Below are 18,548 nucleotides of genomic sequence, written 5' to 3'. Positions count from 1 at the left end.
GAGATTATTCACTGCATTTTGCTCTTAATGGGAGTGACCTGCTTTTATTCTTTTGTTTGCTTGTGAATTCAGAGTTATAGAGATCGCAGCCTGCCACTCTGCGCACACGTCGGCTGCCAAGACGCAGAGTGGCCAGGTGTACATGTGGGGCCAGTGCCGGGGCCAGTCCGTGACCTTCCCCCACCTCACCCACTTTGCCTGCACTGACGATGTGTTCGCCTGCTTCGCCACCCCCGCCGTCATGTGGCGCCTGCTCTCCGTAGGTGAGCTGAAATACTTCTTTTTCTGACATCTTCTAAGTAGAATCATTACTTCATAAAACAGTTGTGTGTGTTTGAAGCCTAAACTTAGTTTCTCTCAAAAATTTACACGGGGAAGTGTAGTCCTAGTGACATGTTACATATATGTAAGTGTAATATGGAATTGTAAAAAATTGCTAAAGCCTGATGGCAGTGCTAAGTAATTGTCCATTTTATTGATGTCGGTTATTTCTATGGGGAAATGCCTTAGGTTTGGGATGGGGCTTTTTTTGTATAACCTCTGTATGTGACTGTCCAGTGGCTCTGGGTAGAAAAGCTGAGTTTTAATTTGGAGATTTGAGGAAGCCATGCAGAACCTTAGGAACTCTGAAGCTTTCTTTGATGGTCTTAAGTAGACTGCTAAGAATTGAGGGACCCAAATTCCCGTGTTCTGAATTGGCCACAAGCACTCAATCTCATCACAAGTGATCATGACCTGGTCTTCTGAAGAGACAAGTTGCTGGATCTCAGATATTTGGTTAGCATTAAGATCTGTCTTGCTGGCCTTGACTAGAAAGAGTTAAGTATACAGCATTGGCTACCAGAGAGCTCATTCTTCAGCTACAATTTAATCCCATAATGGTTTCTAATAAAGTTGCTGGGGTGTTGCTGGGTTTTTTTGTTTGGTTTGTTGGGGTATTTTTGTTGTTGTTTTTGTTGGTTTGGTTTGTTGTGGTTTTTGTTTGTTTGTTTGTTGTTGTTCTCGGGGGGTTTGTGGGGCTTTTTGGGGTTTTTTTGACCATGACTTCTTGGTCCCTTTGGAAATACCACTACTGCAGCAACGCTGTACCAAAGCATAAGGTGAAGCCTTACAGGAGGAAAAAGTTACTTTTCTTTTTAAACAAAACAAGTTTCAGATGCACTTTAAAAGCCACATTCTGATATGTGCCAAGTGGTCTGTTCAGCATCCCGGCACTATTCAGGGGCTCTGAGCAGGGTTCCTTTTGATGACACAGGGTATAGGATGCTGGCTATCAGGCCCTTATCATGTCTCCTGGGTTGTTTTTAGTTAGATGACTGTGCTGGTTTCAGATGTGCCTTTTTGCACACTCCAGGAGCTGAGTGTGACTGTCCTCTTCATCCTGTCCCACCTTGGCTAGTTGTCAGGACTGACTCACTATTGTTTGTTACCTGATGTACGCGTGGTGAGAATCCTCAGACAGCTGTGTCCTGGGATCTTACATCTGCTGACCTCGGTGCCATGGACATCTGCCATGCTTACAGCCCTCTGTGTTTTATTCTGGTGCTTCCACACCCAGGCATTCCCATTCTCTCCATGTTTGTGGCAGTTCGGACATTTCTAATACAATTCTTAGCACAGGCTGCTAAGGAGTTTTCTTGGCTTTGTGCCTTGTCAGTGTGAACTGCCTCTTCATTCCCTTCCTCTGGTTCCCCCTTCACTGCTGTAACAGTGAAATAAAAGCATGTGGTTTCCCTCTAAGCTGAACCCCACTATATTCAGTTCTCCTCTCATGGCTGTAGAAGTCATCTGGAGATGTATCTTGGACATCTGGATTGCCAGTTAACTTTGAAGAAGAGTTTCAGCTTTGCATTAGTTGCTAAAATGCTTACTTGTTTGGATAGCAGAGGTCTGAATAAATAAACCACATATTGTACAAAATAAAAACAAACAAAGTATTTTACAGTATCATTGTTTCAGAAATATTTCATTTTTCTTACCACTATATTGGATTTTTCTCCCCCATCCATTTTACCTGTACCAACCCAAATTGGGTATACCTGACATTCTCTAAATGAAATGCAAAATGATTGTGCTAAACAAAGTGTAACAGTATCAAAGTGTGTGTGTGGGTTAAGCTTTTTCTAGAGCTTGTGGAGAAGGTCTTTCCATTTCCAGCTGAATACTATTTTAATTTCTAGCTTGCTAGGTTACAGGACCTAGCATTTATGTAATTTTCTGTAGAGAACAACTAATTACTGACCCACAAGATCTGTATAAACCTATAATGAGTATTTATATGGTAAGAAGACAAAATGTTGTGATGGTTAAGAATGAGATTTGGGGGTGGAAGGGGTTGTTGATTTTTTTAGTAGTATTAAAGAAGATGGTTCTCTGAGTGTGATGAAGATTTGGATCAGTTCAGGAGGTAAAATTTTGTATGCAAATGATGAATGACTTCTCAAAGCTGTCTGGTAACTTTATAATGCAAATGTTATGTACACAGTGGGATATACAGATATATGACACAAACAGGAATATGCAGACATTGACACACTATGCTTCTAACACCATTAAGTCTAGGGAAAGCTATCCTTTTAGAATAGACTTGTAAGTGTTGGTATTTACTTTTAGGGATATTGCACTGGGCAGTTTCACTGCAACCAGCAAGTTGTTTCTGTAATAGATTTATTTTTGCTGTAATATAATGTCTCCTCATGAGAGCATTTCAGAAAATTTTATTATGATTTTTAATTGATCTTTTGAGGCTCTTATAGTAACTAACAGTTTTAATTTGAGATAATTTACTTATTAATGGTTGACAGTATCTTCTATCAGATGCAGCAGTAAACTTCTGAGACCTTTTTTTTTTTTTCTGGCCTGATATAGATGAGTTAGAGGAGTGGAATTTACAGGTTTTTTAATAGAGATATTTTCTTGGAGCAGGAAACTAAAAAGAACTGAAGAAAGCTGTCCTTTCTTTGCTTTTCTGGCTCACACAGAATGCACAGGCTGCTGGGGGGTTTTACTAGCCTTAAGGAGATGTATTTATTAAGAGTGTTAATTGCTGACAGATACCCAGAATGTTGTAGTGGGAGATACTTGTATTGCTTACTACTTTATAGTAAGTCCCCTATTTATTCTAGAGCCTGATGACCATCTGACAGTAGCCCAGTCACTAAAGAAGGAATTTGACAACCCTGAAACTGCAGACCTGAAGTTCCTAGTGGATGGAAAATACATTCATGTTCATAAAGTTCTTCTCAAAATTAGGTAAGGAACAAACTGTATAAATTGTATAAACTAAACTGTGTAGTGTAGTCCACTGTGCTGAGTCATCACTGAAGAAAATTCTTGACTTATTCTTACAAATTCCCTTTTCCCTGAGTCAGGGATTCATCTGCTGTTCTTTGCTGTTACTCTCTGTCACTCCTTGTAATTATCAAACATGTTGCTCTACTACCTGTCTTTCCATCACTTCCCTCCATCTGACATCTATCCTCCTTTGTGCTGCCTAAATGGCCTTGACCATGATTTCCAATAACCTTGGTTATTGCTGCTGAGGAAAAGGCTCACTTACTTCTGCTGTCTTCCCAGTAGTTAGAATCAGTTTTTTTCCTTCTTTATATGTTTGGCTTCCTCCACCAGAATGATTTGAGGGGGTTCTGTTTATTCTTGGCTTTCTTTCCTTCCACAGGACCCTTCAGTTGTTTCAGCAACTTCTGTAGGTGCTCTCCAGATTATCTTTTTTCTCCTTTTATGACAGATTTCTTGTTCTACTTGTTTTAAACCTTCTTATCAGTGAGTTTGACTTTTAAGCTGGCTTCTCTTTCTGTTTTTACAACTTTTTGCAAGTTAAAACCACTTTACAGTGAGATTTGACATAAGCAGTTCTACAGAATGATCTCATTATTATTAACATGCAGAGAGATTAATTTGTTACTGCTGATGTGGTTTCTACTGGGATATTTTAGAGACACTGCTTTAGATCTCTTCTGCCTTGCCAACTGCTTCTGCTTCGTCCTCCTCATTGTTACAGTATTTTTTTCTCTTTGCTATTTTTTTCTCAAAATGCTTGGCTATCTCACTCAGTTTATCACCACTCTCATCTTCCTACTTTTGCTCCTGAGTCCTAGTAGTGATTTCTTGTATATTACTGTGTAAAATTGAAATTCCCTGTTAAGTCTTGCCTGTTTTTTTTTTGTTGGAGTTTTTTCTGCTCTCCTCTTACTGCATCGATTACCTGTATTACTTTTGTCTTCCCTTTACTGGCTTCATTGCTTGTACATTACACTCATGCCTATAGTCCACCCTCTTCATTTGGAACGCCATGTGTTCTCTATCAGATACCACCAAACCAAAATCAAATCTTGTGTATGCCCAAAATGTTCCTGAGGTTCTTTTTCCTGATAATCAGACTGTATGTGGCTTTCTGTTACTTCTTTTTTCTTGCTCTCTTTCTCAGATTATGTGGCATTCTCTGAAGGAAATATGTCTAATTCTAAAATAGATTTAAATATATGGTGTTACCAAAATACTATGAAGGAATAATAAAGCATCAGGCACAGTCTGTAAAATTAATATTTTGTTTGAGTGTCATGATGCAACTGGATCAGGGTATTTAAAATGGTATTTTGCAGCATTCAGCCTCTTCCAGAGCACTGCCATGAAAGCAGTGCTGGTACAAGTTCCTTTTCATTATCCAGTCCTTTCTTTACTGCTTATGAGGACTGCTTTCCTTCTTGTCCTATTCCTGTTCTTGAACTGGATCCCCTTGTTGGTGGTTATTGGCTGGCGGTGGTGGCGAAATGTCCGGGAACGCCCGGCTCAGTGAGAGCAGCCCAAGGGCAGCGCTGCCTGCAGGAACAGATACATCCCAGTGTGTGGGTGGGACTCATCAGCTCTGCATTCAGCCAGCCAGAACTGGGCTGGGCTGTCCCTGATGGTAACAGGGAGAGAGACACTCCAAAGGATGAGTCACTCCAAAATGCTTTTCAGGCTGGAGGATGTGTGCTAACCAATTTTTATTTTCATTTACTTATTACTTTTTCAGGGATCAGTGTGTACCACCTTCTCTCTGACTTTTGTGTGGTGCCATTGGCGCACAGACCATTCCCAAGGTCTGATCCACGCTGGATGGATAGCATGGTCACCACTACTTAACATGAGGCTCTGGGAAGCAAAACAATGAGGTTTTTTTGGCTTCTCCCAATGCCAGAATGTGGTAACAGATATGCAGAAGCTAGATAATGACTTTTTATTTCTTTATGAATTTGACAAGGGTTTCCATTATTTTACTAAAAGCCCCAAAATACTGAGATAAAAAAAATTATTTCAATAACCAGTTAAATGTGAAGAACTTAAGTGATTAGTTAATTGTTTTTCATTTGGATTTAAGTGATACTGTCTTTAGGTTGTAGTCTTGTCTCAGAGACATTAAAAGGAAACCATCCTACTTTTTATAGAAAAGTTTGAGTAAAAGAAGAGAAAATTTAGATGTGGGAGAGTTATAAATTAGTGTAGTACAAAAAGGTACAATTAAATTGTGGTTTTTATAGGAAAAGTTATCAGAGGTGGTGATGTTCATTTATATCAACAAAAATTTTGAAAACAGTGCAAATGTTAGGATGCTTTTTAGGGAACAGTATGTTACAGTACATTGTAAATTACTGTGAACTGCAAGTTGCAGATTACAGCTGTCAAAGGCAGTGCTTTGTCCTTGTTTGTATCTGTTACAGAAGTATTCAGACTTGTAAGAAAAAGGTGATGAAAGATCTGAGTGAGAGTGTCTTCGCTTTCAATAATTTATCCTTGAATATAATGATTAATGCTAAATTGTGTATGGACTCTGACACTGGAATAAATGATATCTAAAACTATTAATGATTTCCCTCTTCATTAGGTAGTGTTGGAGAAATCAGGGTCAAATGTCGGAATTATCTAAGTTAATTGTAAACTTTATCTGCTACGAGACAGGGAATAAAATTGATTGCTAATGTACAATGTAATTAAGAAAATGGCATCAAAACCAGATGGATAATCCTTATAGATATTGTAAGTAGAAATGGATCCTGCCATAAAATATTAACAACAAATAAAATTCTGAATTATATGTATCAGGCTTATAAGCCTTATAAGGCTTAAAGAAATTAAGATGTTCAAAGCAAGAAATCATGTAGCTAGAGGTTCTGCTTGTGTATTTAGTCTGTTAGGACTGATTTATTTTTTTACCAACTTCTTGCTGCAGCTCATGTTTCAAGCTTAACTCTTTACAGTGTACAATCTTTGTTCATGTTTTGTAGGTGTGAACATTTTCGCTCCATACTCAATAATGATGATGAAATTATAGAAATGAGTGAATTTTCTTATCCTGTTTACCGAGCCTTCCTGGAATATCTGTATACAGACAACATTAGGCTCCCTCCTGAAGATGCAATAGGTATTTGTCATAAATGTAAATTACTCTAGATTATTGTTTTTGAAAAGTTCAGTCTGTGTCATTACTGGGTAAGGAAAGCAGGGCTTGTTAATTTTAGTTTCATTAGCTCTTAAATCTTGAGGTTGGCAGGTGTCAGGAAGAAAGGATGCAGTAGCAGGAAACATGCCCAAGGAGAATGAGTGGTGGGCATGCAGTGAGATCAAAGATGCAAAGTTTTCAAAAAGAGCTCGTTGTTGCTCTTATAAAGAGCTTTCTTTTATTTAGAAAGGCACTAATGCCATCCTGAAACTTTTCTTGTTTGAGTAGCTATAGCGATTTTTGTTCCTGAATGAAAAGGGAGCTCTTCCCTGCATGAATTTAAGAGGATGTAATTGATGTCCAGAATGGGAACAAGAGAACAGAACACTTGCATAGTAATACAATGGTTCCTTTTTTGATACATCTGTAGGGGACCTTAAAAAATGCACACATCAGCTAGAGAAAAAACCAGAGCAAGTCTTTGATTAATTCAGCCTAAAACAAAAGGGTAGTTGATTAATTTGAAGAGACACTTGTATATTTTGCACCACAATAGTTAAAGCTGTATGAATTTTCACAGGGCTGCTAGATTTGGCAACACTGTATAGAGAAAACAGACTGAAAAAGCTTTGCCAGCAAACGATCAAACAAGGCATTTGTGAAGAGAATGCCATTGCTCTTCTTTCTGCTGCTGTCAAGTACGAAGCTCAGGTAAGAACTTCTCTTCAGGTAAGCAGTTGTTTTCTGAGAAATTAAGCTGCCTAATGTAAACATGACTGTATTTAACTGGTAAGGCATGATTACTGTAATTTCCCTTTCTGGCTTTCCAGATATTTGTTTTCCCCTTTTTAAGCTGTAAAATAAAAATTGAAAAACCCCCAGTTACTAGTGTTTTCTTCCTGGTCTTTTGGCTTGCACCTGTGAGTCAGGGTTCTTAATCTGCTTCCTGCTTTGTTGTGTGGCATGCAAATTTCTCACTGCCATTTACATCTCTGCCTTTGGATTTTGCCCTGTCTTTCAGTCCCTGAGTTCCTCACCCACTCATTTTGTCTGCCAGTGTCTGGTACAGTCACTCTGGTACTGACTTTTACAGGCAGTGGGAAAATTTACGTATAAAGTCCTTGCATATTTACACTTGTGCTTATATAAAAAAATCCATTTTGCAGTATTGTTTTCAATGAATTGTGCTGACATACAACAAATCACCTATTGTTAATATTCTCCCCATATCCTGTCATCCCCATATCCTGTGGTCCACCCTTGATTGTGGAATGTGTCACTAGCACTCAGCCTGTTAGCAGTGCTTTTTGGGTAAACAAATACTTTCAAAGATATTTTCCTTTTCTCATCTTCTTAGTGCTGTGATGATTGTGGAAGTAACTATGTGGTGGGTTTTATTATTCAAAAAGTCTGCTTATGTATTTTAGTCATAGGGGACATTGTTATAAATACCTTTCAGGTGTGGGAGGCAAGTAGAAGGAAGAGACTGAAACAAACACTGAGTTAAAAATGTTGCAAAAGTCAGTGCTGTATGGAGACAGCAAACTATAGGAGATAATTTTGTGTAGGAGTTGCAAAGGGGAGGCTGGAAGTCGGTGAGTTCTGTCCATTGAAAGGGGATAACAAGGGATTAGTAGATACTAAGATCACCAGCTGCCAGTTACAAGGCATTTGTAACCCAGGTGTCAGAAACAGAGGGCATGAACAGCTGGGGCAAAGACGAGCTGTGCTTTCAGTGTGCTGTGCTGGTACAAGCCCAGCATAGCAGGGAAGACTCTACAGGAAGGCATGACCCAATGATTTGGTTCTCTTAACAGCAGATTTTTCATTAAAATTTTATTCTGTAGTTTCTCCTCATACAAGCTTTTCAACATTTTTGAACTCTTCAAAGCAGAAGTATTTTTAGTTGATCTGCATCTGGTGAAGTAGTTAAAGAGTAGTTAAAGATATGTTTATGTGTGTTGTGAAGTAGTAAACCTAGTCTGGACAAAGTACCAGAGTTCATAATGACTGAGACATAGTAAAAGGGATTGGCTGGATAACTAAATATGTGTTATCTTCCTTCTGTGATTCAGTATTTTACTCTTTCAAAACATGTTACAGTTTAACACAATTGTCAGATGATGAATTGGTTCACCTGCCCTGGCTGCAGCATGTGCCAAACTCGGGAGTGCATTGTTGCCCTCCTCCCTACACCCACAGCTCAGAAAGGGATGGAGTAGAATGGCTTTGGGGGAATGCAGCAAAGATTTCTTTATCAAAGACATGGGGATAGCCTCTGGCTAAGGATCTTCCAGTGTACTATATTAATATAGTAACTCCTGTTTTGAGAACCACTTGCAGTGTGTCAGGACTTCAGTAGAAAACTGTCGAAAGAAGGATTATGAAAGAGGCCTCATATTTTGGAAGTTTGAAAAGATAGAATTCAATTTTTTTTGTCAATAAATGTGAAGACTGCAAGTGAAAGATTATAGTGGTGTGTGATATGCCATTCACATTTCAAATTAAATGAAGACTGACTTGACTACTGTATGCATTGTTAAGATTTAAAATGCTTGAAAATATTTTTTCCTATCTTCAGAAAATACAAAGAGTTGCAGCTACAAGTTACTTTAAAGCATATTTCTCATATACTCTGTAGCAAATTTTAGACTAATCATCTTCTATAAAACAGAATAAAAAAGACAGTATTTCTTGAAACTGCAAAATGAGTGACCAGGATTCTCTGTAATCTATGGTCGGTCCTCTTCATACCAGCACCAGAAAAGGCAAGTGCTGTTCATTTTAGTTAGCATAAAAGTTCACACATTGACTGTAAAGCAGCTCAGGTTCTGACGGTACCATTTCAGAAGTCTGCTGGAACTTAAGCTGTCACTGTCTTTGATTGTTTATGTTTTTTATTTCCTCTGGTTTTTTGCTTCTGCTATTCTCATTCCGTTTCTACTTTCCCAGTAGTTGATGAGAGATACTTCCTATAGCATATATCTTCTTTAAGGATATTTTGTGCTTCATTTAAAGCTTTAATTAGATCTTGAAACATGGAATCTAAGGAAAAGGTTTCAAAAGGAAATGCACAGGTAGTCTTCTGAGTATCTTCCTACTATTAATCCCAGGCTACAATGTTTGTGTAGTTAACATAGAATTAAATTGGCATGGGTTACTCTTTTTGCTGTAACCCTTGAAGAGTTTATAGTTTATGGATCAATTCTGACTTCCTTGCTGCTGGCTCTGGCTCTGGCTGCAGAAGGTAATGAATTTTCCTTCAGAGCAAGTTGTTGCAGAGGACCCAACTAAAGGAGACTGACCCAGTGTATGGACAGAAGGATTGCCACTGTTGTGAGGAGTTTGAGTGGGAAAAATCTGCGGTGTGCAGTTGTGGTTGTATGGCTTGTACCCATTCTGTGCTGAATAGCTGAGTGTACTCTTACAGTGAGACCAGAACAAGACAGAACCTTTTGTGCTATCCAGGAATCCCATTAGACAGAGGGATACAATTCCTAGGTTTGCCATGAAAGACACGTGTATCCTAACATGCTGTTTGTGTTCAGCAAGCATCATCGCATTTTGCATCATATTTTGTTTTTATTTCCAGCATGACTAGGATATCTGCTATTTTTCACAGGATCGCTACTGAATGCAGTGCAGGGAGGAAAAGAAAGGAGTTATTGATGCTCTAGTAGTTCTGTGTGGGGCAAGTTGATGGTTTCACCCACTAATAACTTTTCTAATGAATGTGTAATAAGTTCTAGTAAATGTGATGGAGTTCTAGAGTTGATTTAGGTGGCTACTCCTGTTTTTTCAAGTTGGCTTTATTGAGTAGTTTGTATGAACAAATTTCATCCTGTCATTTGGGATCTCATCAAAAGGATCAGAAAAGGGTGAACAATCTGGTATATTCTCTGCTAAGTAAATGACAGATTTGAAACAAAATAATAATGTTAATGGATTTATCAATCATTCATGTTACAAATTACTCCAATTTGTTCCTAGGACTTGGAAGAATTTTGCTTCAGATTTTGCATAAACCATTTGACTGTTGTTACACAAACTCAAGGCTTTGCAGAAATGGACCATGACCTCCTGAAAAACTTCATTAGCAAAGCCAGCAGAGTGGGAGCATTCCGAAATTGAGGTCTGACTACTACCAAGCTGAAGAGCGTGTCCTCTTCCTTCCTGGAAATACTTCTCCTTTGGAGAACTTCTCCATGGTCAGAATGTGCAATGCTTTGGAAGGAAAGTCTTGGTGTCCATCAGCTTAGGGAGTGTGTGGAAGTCCACTAACATGTTGGCTTTGTAAGGACAGCTACAGTGTAGGTGTGTGGTGACTGTTGATTGCCAACAGCCAGAATTTAACACAAAAATCTAATGTAGTAACTACCCTTTCCCTCTCAAGCAAACTAAGCTTGTCATTATCTAGTCTGTCTAATTTTTAAATTTTTTTTAAACAGTCTGTGTTTGGATTTTATGGGACAGTGACCTGTTTGCTGCTAAAACTTCCATGGTGTCCTTTTGTCTCAATACTCAGTTAATATGCCATAGTGGGCTTCTTTTTGTCTGGTTATAATTCAGTGAAGATACAAACTTGTTTTTCTGGACGTGTGGTAAAACAACGTAAGTTCTTTAGGGTGAGAGGCTTTTTGATTTGTAGGAGGATATGTCTCACTTGGTGGTTGTTTGGAGTTTATTTATGAGGAGCTTCAGCAGGGTATTACACTTCTGAGTTCCCAGCACCTGTCTCATATTTTAGCCAGAATGAAAAGAATCTCCCTTTCCATTATACCAGGCATGGTCCCTGGCACCCCAATGGAAGCACTCACCAAGTTTGTCTGGATGTGAATTGTCATGCTGTGAGTTTTGCTACTAAGAAAACCACCTAGTTACAAACCCAAACAAGATTTCAAAAAAAGGAAGTTCTGCTTGAGGCTTATTTATTCCTGTCTTACTATCTCTCAGACAGATCAACTTCAGAAAAATGGAGAAAAGGGTGATTTTGAAGTGGTAACTTCAAATTAATTGAATTCATAAGAGTGAACTGACACTATATTCCAGATGGTGATAAAGGCACCTTGTCCAAATACAGCGTTTCAGATTCTCCTGTGGTCAGAGCTGCGAGGTGCCCATACCACTTTCCTTTCAGGGCTGTTCAGGAGAGAGGAGGTGCCCTCTGGATACGCCTCTCTCCCAGCACTGATCATCGGTGGCTAAGGTAGAGGAGATGCTTCATTTCTAACTGGCTGCAGCGAGGTAAGGTGAAAACCCCATCCAGTGCTGCACGGAGGGGGGTCTGCCCCATTACAGAAGGTGGGGAGGAGCTCATGGAGCATTTACTTGAATTTTCTAACAGGTAACTATGAATTCACCCTGAGAATTTCTCTTAAAGTTCTGACTGCGTGAAGTGACTTCAAGTGCCTTTTGCAGTATTTTATGGGAAAGACAAAAAGCTAGATGCCAGGCTCAGTACACTAATTATATAAGTAGTCATGCAACCTTTCTGCAGGTCCCTGCTGTGCCACAGCATCCTTCAATGACTTTTTCTAATCCTCAAATGTGGTCGCTAAGAACTTAATTCCCTTAAATTATCACATCCTCATGTCTAAGGTAGAAATAGCTGTTCCTTACTATATTGGAGGCTCATTTCTCAAACAATCCTGTTCTTTGAGGAAGAGTAGGAAGAAAAGGAGCAGAAAAGCAGTAGTGAGTAGTGCCCTCCCCCTTCACTCCAGACCCTGTGGGTGTGAGTGGAAAGGTGAAGCACACAGGCAGCAGAATTTACTTAGGAGGAGGGTGATGAGCAAATATTTTGGAAAATGCTGTGGTAAACATTTACTTGTGTTTGAGACATTTGCCTCAGACTCTCACTAGAAATATACTGGATCATCTACTGCTAATAAGCACATTCTGCCACCCCCTCAGTGATGAGTACGACTTCCTCCAGCAGCATTAAGGCTGTTCTTAGCAGCTGTGTCAGTATTTTGTATTCAAACAGAAGTGGTCAAAACCTTTCCAGTACATAATGCAGATTCATCAAAACCACAACGTTCCTGGGGGAGGAGATGAGTTTTGGTAAGTTTGTGTTGAGAAGCACTTGACACCAGCACCCAGATAGAGGTTACTGCAGACAGTAAAACAGAGTCCTGGTAGGGCACAGCTTTACCACAAACCCTGTGTGCTCTAGCCCAGCCCTGGTCATACCAAAGCATGGACACGAGGAATTCTATGTCAGCCAAGGCTGCATATCGCTGGTTAAGCCTGGGATGCCAGATTCACCTGCCAGCATTTCCTTAAGAGTAGCAGTCCATGGAATGAGGGTGTACAACCACATCCCAGCCTTGGGGCAGCAGCTGGCACCAGCCCCTGTCACGCTCCGATGGCATCACACTGGCACACATCCAGTCTCACTTGGGAAATGGAACCAGCTGGGCACCTACACCCCTGGTACTGGCTTGTCAGTGGTCACTCCAGCTTTCCTACAGCATGTGGTACAAAAGGTCTCTCCACACATTTCTGTTTTATTCAAAAGAATCAAACAAAAAACTATAAATGTGAAATGATGAGGGGTTTTTGACTCAACATCTGATAAGAAACCTTATCTGGCTCCCTGGAGGCACTACTGCATGGAATGATAGCACTGGAGAGGGACACCACTCTCCAGTATTGCCTCAAGTTCATAAAGTAGTTGAACAGTTACTGCAGCTGAGATGGCATGCTGCTTGGAACAAGGCATTTTTGGCTTAATATAACCAAGTGCCATTTTTTTCCCAATTTATTTCCTTGCTGCTCATAACTTCCAACTAACCATACACATTAAAGCCTACTTGCACTTTCAGAATAATTGACAAAGCCTGTAATTTTGAGAAAAGGCATCTCTGGACTGAGTGAGGGTGAGTCTAAAGATCCAGTGTGTCAGCATTGGCTTTTATTCTGTGTCAGCTGACCTGGATGTAATAGTGTTACATTCATAGAAACATTTATTTATTTAGTTTTTTAATTTTCGTTGCATGCATTTTCAGGTCAATGTTCAAAAAAAAGTCCTAACTGGCTTAGGTGGTTAAATGTGGGTGCATGGATGTAAATATGTGCTTGAAACCCAACCATGGGACATTTCAGAAGAAATTAGGGATGCATTTTACTGTTGTGAGATAGTCTGCAACCACCTTGTTTGTGGATCTTGCAGGTTAAATACTTAATAAAGTATTGTTCTGTTTTAGGATACCACAGGCAAAAGGTATTTATTAAAAAGTGAAAATATGGTCAAGCATAAACTGTGTCTGGGGTTTAAATAAAGAGCAATGTTCCACTTTCCAGAAAGGAGTCTGGAGAGACAAAGAAATTAGATGGGTAGGGTCATTTAAAGGTTCTCCTAAGTTACTGAAGCTAAAAGCCAGCACTGCATTGTCATCTAGTACACACCTGTAGAGTTTTGTTACAATGCTTGGTAACTATGTAAACTGCTGTTTTTATATGATCTGAACAATGTCCCTGGGCTTTCCTTGTAAAACAAAGCATTTATTTGCCCCACAGAGGCAGGATTCATTGGCTACCACCCAATGATGTAGAAAGTTTACAGCCTGAACATAAATGATTTTTTGTTTCTTTACAAACTTACCCGGTTTAATAGACCATTAATAAAAATGTCATAATATTTAAAACAGTACGAGTGGGATTTTTTCCTTTCTTTTCAGTAAAAATGAAGAAAATTTGATGCTTCTAGACTGAGTTAACTGTGTGTGGGAGAAAAGTAAACCAGATTAATATTTCACAGAGGTACTTTAAAGGTTATTTGTGTTCTTCAGGAAATCACTGTCACCAGATAACACATTTGTAAGCTGGAGAATTTGCTCAAGTGTATCAATGCCCTTATGCCTTATTAGTGACTTAATACATTGCTATTAATAAAATGGTCCTCAGAACACCAATCATCATTTCTTAAGCAAATGCACATTATGACCAGCTTGTTACATTTTAAAATATTTCAGCTTGTACTGTGCACTGGTATCACACAGCCATAATCTTCTCCAGCTGCTTCACATTTGATACAGGTGTCTTCCTGCAGCCACTCCTGTACCTGAAATTGTGCGTTTACACATTCCCTGCAGCTGTCCCAGTACCTGTGAGGCAGCTGCTGTTTAGTGCAGCCCCTCTGCACAAGCACTACCTAAGCACAAAATTCTTCACTTGCAAAGAAGGCAAAGGCAGTGAGGAAGAAATAAATTCCTATGACATATAAGAACAAACAGCATTTGGAAACAGTGGACAGCAGGAAGATCTTAAGGTATAAAACATCAAATTAAGAGGCTGGGAGTCAGCTCATCCACCTTCAGATGGCTACACAGCCAAACCAATAGATTAAAGTCCCTTAAGCACGAGTGGATAGAACAGGCCTTTCCAGGATGCAATTTACCTGACCTCATCTTACACCCAGGGCTTAGGCTTTCTACAGGAACGGCTGCTTGTTGTTAAGCACCTAAAATGGCCATCGTAGTTTGTGTCCAACTTCTGCTGTGATTCCTAATTTTCTTTTTTCCTGGAACAGTTTCAATTTTCCAGGCCATTTTTAGTACAGCAAGGTCTCACTCTAAGAAGAGTGCTGTAAAACACAGTAAGATTTCCATATCTAATAAAAAGCCATTAGTTTCAATACACATTTATTTGCATAGGTACCATATGAATATAAGAAAATTACTGACTATAAATCCTTTAAAAGCTATTTTATTTATCTTGAAAGGAGAGAAACTGATTAGTTGTATAAAATAATATGGTACATTTTATGTAAAGCCTTCAGTCTGTTTGAACAAAAAAAAAAAATACATTGTCACAGTAAAGAAATAATGAAGCTGTTTAGATACTGGACTGTATCATCCCTCTAGCCAAAGGAAGAGTCTTGACTGCTGTAACAGAGCTTACAGTCAGTGTACCCCAATGTTAACATATATCCTGTCTGTAAAACTGCAAAAAGTGAGAAAATAAACATAAGGTACTTATGGAAGTCTGGAAACTTCTGTCTTCTGTACATTTTTCAGTAGGAAAATTGAAGCCATACTGAGTCTAAAAAAACCCTCAATAGTATTTTAAAATTAATTTACAATCAGTTTGCTGCTCATGTAATTTTTAGTAGCTCTAGGGTTAGCTTTGAATTAACACAAGAATGGATCTTTAAAAAACTTCCTACTATAAGTATTCTAGGATCAGCTAAGCAATCTGTAAATAAGCTACCTGGAAGATGTTGGTTTAAAACATTTGTGTCATGAACACCATGCTTTTCTACTGTACCCGTTCCTAATTTAAGTAGCTGCAAAAGTTAAATTTAATAAAAATGGGTAATTTTAAAGCAAGACAATTTATTTGCTTATGTTTTAATCCATTGTAAATAAAACATGTGCTTTTGTTAATTGGGTATTTTACAAAACTTTGTTGTGGCAAGGAAAGTTCCAGTATCTGAATCAATAACTTACAAACACAAAAGATGAAAAAAGTATTGGATGGTTTTGTTTGGGTTTTTTTGCTAGTTGCAAAATTCACAAGTTGCTCAATTAACTGCCTTTTCAGTGAAGTAAGGCAGATTGATTTTCCCAACGTGGGTTTACCACGTTCAGGTATTTGCAGATGCTGCAGTAAGGCCAATGGGAGATGCCCTGTGCTTTTAGAGAGCAGGCTACCCTTACCTGGAACCCAGCTGGAGACACTCAGCTTCCAGCTGTTTCTCAAGCTGTTTGGCTTGGCTACAGTTAGGTGGAAATTCAAAGAAATCAAGAAAATTCTACATCATTAGAATTTTGAAATCTTGTGTGTACCAGGTATGGTTTGGGTTTGTTGTTTTGTTTGGTTTTGCTTTTTTAAAAATACTTGAGATTTCCCACGATAGGAAAGGGCACATCAATTACTCTGCATATGGGAAGAAACTTCAGCTTCTGGGAAGATTCTCTGTAGGATTCTGGGGTGAATCTCTGTGGGATTCACATTCCATGAAATTCAAACTGAGGGACAGTGTACCTGCCCCTCTGAAGTGACAGTGGGGTGAGAGCTGGGGAAGCAAAACTACAAAATGCCAAGTGTTGGTTTCAGTAGTAAGGCTGCAAAATGAGTTCACTTTGAATTCAGGTTGTACTCCTGAGGTGAGGCCCCGACTCTGCAAGGCCCCCAGCTGCTCTGCAGTTTAATTTCATGGGAATTTGATGTGCTAATTATGACCAGAGACAGAAATCTTTGCAGTAAGTGGCCCACCATTTTCAAAATTTTCAAGTGATGAAAATCTAAAAATCAAATCTAAGAAACAAAATTAGTGCATTTCAAATCATTCTAGCTAACATTTAATCTTCAGACATAAAAAAATCAATCCAACAAGACTGAACTGGCTTAAATCAGTAATGCTGCAACAGGAAATTCAGACACTTTCCAAGACTTTAAAAATCCTCAAAAAAAATATAAATTAAATTCAGTGGCTTACATTGTATGTATGCTACATCATAAGACAAAGTATCATGGAAAACATTTAACAATTTAAAAAGTACAAATGCTTTCAACTAGCAGTTTGGAATTAAAAGCAACTAAAAAAGCAACTCTATTAATGAAGGCTGTAAAACAGAAACAATCTTAAGAGGGCCAGCGGTGCAGCCCCTTGTCCTGAGGAAGAATCTCACTTTTCTTCACTGGCTGAGGTATCATTTCCATCATTGAGCTTCTGCTTTTGCATTCTTGTTCGAGTAGATGCTACAAAAAAACCCAACAAACAAAAAGAATGAGGTATTTTCCTCATAATTACTTCAGACTGATTATTGGGAAAATTTGTAATGACACAAGGAATAGAAGTACATTCTATTGTAAACGAACCAAATCGCTCATTATAGGATAAACACCTAATTTTGGATTGTTTCAGCCGTTCTTGCTCCATCTTACAGATCTTACGAAATTCATTCCACCTGTTCACTCCAGTTCTCATTGTCCCTGTCCCCTCACTGTGTCTGTTTCCATCCTCAAGGAGGGCAGATGGTTTGTGTCACACTGGGAATCTCGCCTTGTAGCCAGGCAGATGCTGTGGGCTGAGCACTGCCCACATCCCTGAGACAGCCTGCCCAGGAATGCCTTTTCCCCTCAGTGGCACACACTAACACCACTGGACATGAGACAGAACTCTCCTTCTTAACCTCTGCCATAAGTAAACACTGAAACATTTTCCCTATCTTAAAATAAAAGAGAGGTGCCTGGATCCCCACTCATACCTATTTTGATGAGCAAGGTAAGAGTTTTTAATGGGCAAATCTGCTCAGCTGCAGAGCTCAGATTCTGCCATAGAGTAAGAATGCCTGGCCAGGCCAAGTGTGCTCCTTTACATGAGTGGAAAATACAACTCAGATGTGGGGGTTGGGGCCGTTTTGCTTTTCAGGAGCTAGATTTGAGTTTCATTTTGAAACAGAAAAGTGATCCCATAAGATCTGAAAGAAATGCTGACCCACAGTAGAAGAAAAAAGCAGTCACAGACGTTTCAATATAAAAGACAGCAAAGCAACAAAACCACTATATATGGTTTTCCTGTGTACATAAATTTCCATTTTGTAATCTGCATTTTCAAGATTAAATGCAGCATGTACAAAAGCTAAGCAAGCTACCCAAATCACATTGGTGTTGAGCAGTGTTTTCATCTGGGCGGGCCCAAGGCACTCAGTGCTGTGCAGATTATGAGAAAAGTAATACTCACTCATTTCTGCAAGCTTTTGTTGGAACTTGGACTCCTGGGGTAGGTGTTTGCTGCAGACAGAAAGCATAAGGTTAAGTTAATAAGAACAACTTTTTACCCTCGTAACCTAAACTTTAAATCAAGGGGAGTGACTTCTGACATCGAAGCATGTAACTGAGGGGCTTCATGCTTCCATCTCTCTTTGATACAGCTGCTAAACCTCATGAATTAACACAAGATAGGATATCAGGAAGAAGTTAGGATGAAGACCCTGGGAATCAAATATATGCAAGATCTCTGAAAAGACCAGGACAATCTCTCACCTTCCATCTGCCTCATCTTGCCCCTCTATATCAAAGCGCAGCCTCTTCAGTGGCTTCGGGGCAGCAGCACCTACTTCTGCACTGCGCTTCAGCTGGCACTCACTGTTGCACAACATCT

General features: G+C 39.2%; 2 protein-coding genes across 9 annotated transcripts in view; one reads left to right on the top strand and one right to left on the bottom strand.

Moving 5' to 3' along the window:
- LOC103615159 (RCC1 and BTB domain-containing protein 2) overlaps positions 1 to 14,090 on the top strand; it is a 468,828-nt gene extending 454,738 nt beyond the window's left edge. For all 8 annotated transcript variants that reach the window (XM_017733614.1, XM_017733615.1, XM_017733616.1 and 5 more), the window contains 5 exons: positions 73 to 263; positions 3,126 to 3,252; positions 6,282 to 6,418; positions 7,017 to 7,147; positions 10,427 to 14,090. In XM_017733614.1, the coding sequence (XP_017589103.1) occupies positions 73 to 263; positions 3,126 to 3,252; positions 6,282 to 6,418; positions 7,017 to 7,147; positions 10,427 to 10,567 (727 nt within the window). In that variant the 3' untranslated portion in view covers positions 10,568 to 14,090. The remainder of the gene's footprint in view (positions 1 to 72; positions 264 to 3,125; positions 3,253 to 6,281; positions 6,419 to 7,016; positions 7,148 to 10,426) is intronic.
- A 1,043-nt stretch (positions 14,091 to 15,133) lies between these two features.
- Positions 15,134 to 18,548, bottom strand: part of RB1 (RB transcriptional corepressor 1) — a 70,871-nt gene continuing 67,456 nt past the window's right edge. The window contains 3 exon segments of the mRNA XM_017733643.1: positions 15,134 to 17,143; positions 18,129 to 18,178; positions 18,431 to 18,546. Coding sequence (XP_017589132.1) covers positions 17,070 to 17,143; positions 18,129 to 18,178; positions 18,431 to 18,546 — 240 coding nt within the window. The 3' untranslated portion in view covers positions 15,134 to 17,069.

The sequence above is a fragment of the Corvus brachyrhynchos genome, unplaced genomic scaffold (assembly GCF_000691975.1).
Source record: "Corvus brachyrhynchos isolate BGI_N302 unplaced genomic scaffold, ASM69197v1 scaffold202, whole genome shotgun sequence".
Taxonomy (NCBI): domain Eukaryota; kingdom Metazoa; phylum Chordata; class Aves; order Passeriformes; family Corvidae; genus Corvus; species Corvus brachyrhynchos.
This window is presented reverse-complemented; position numbering and strand designations above follow the sequence as displayed.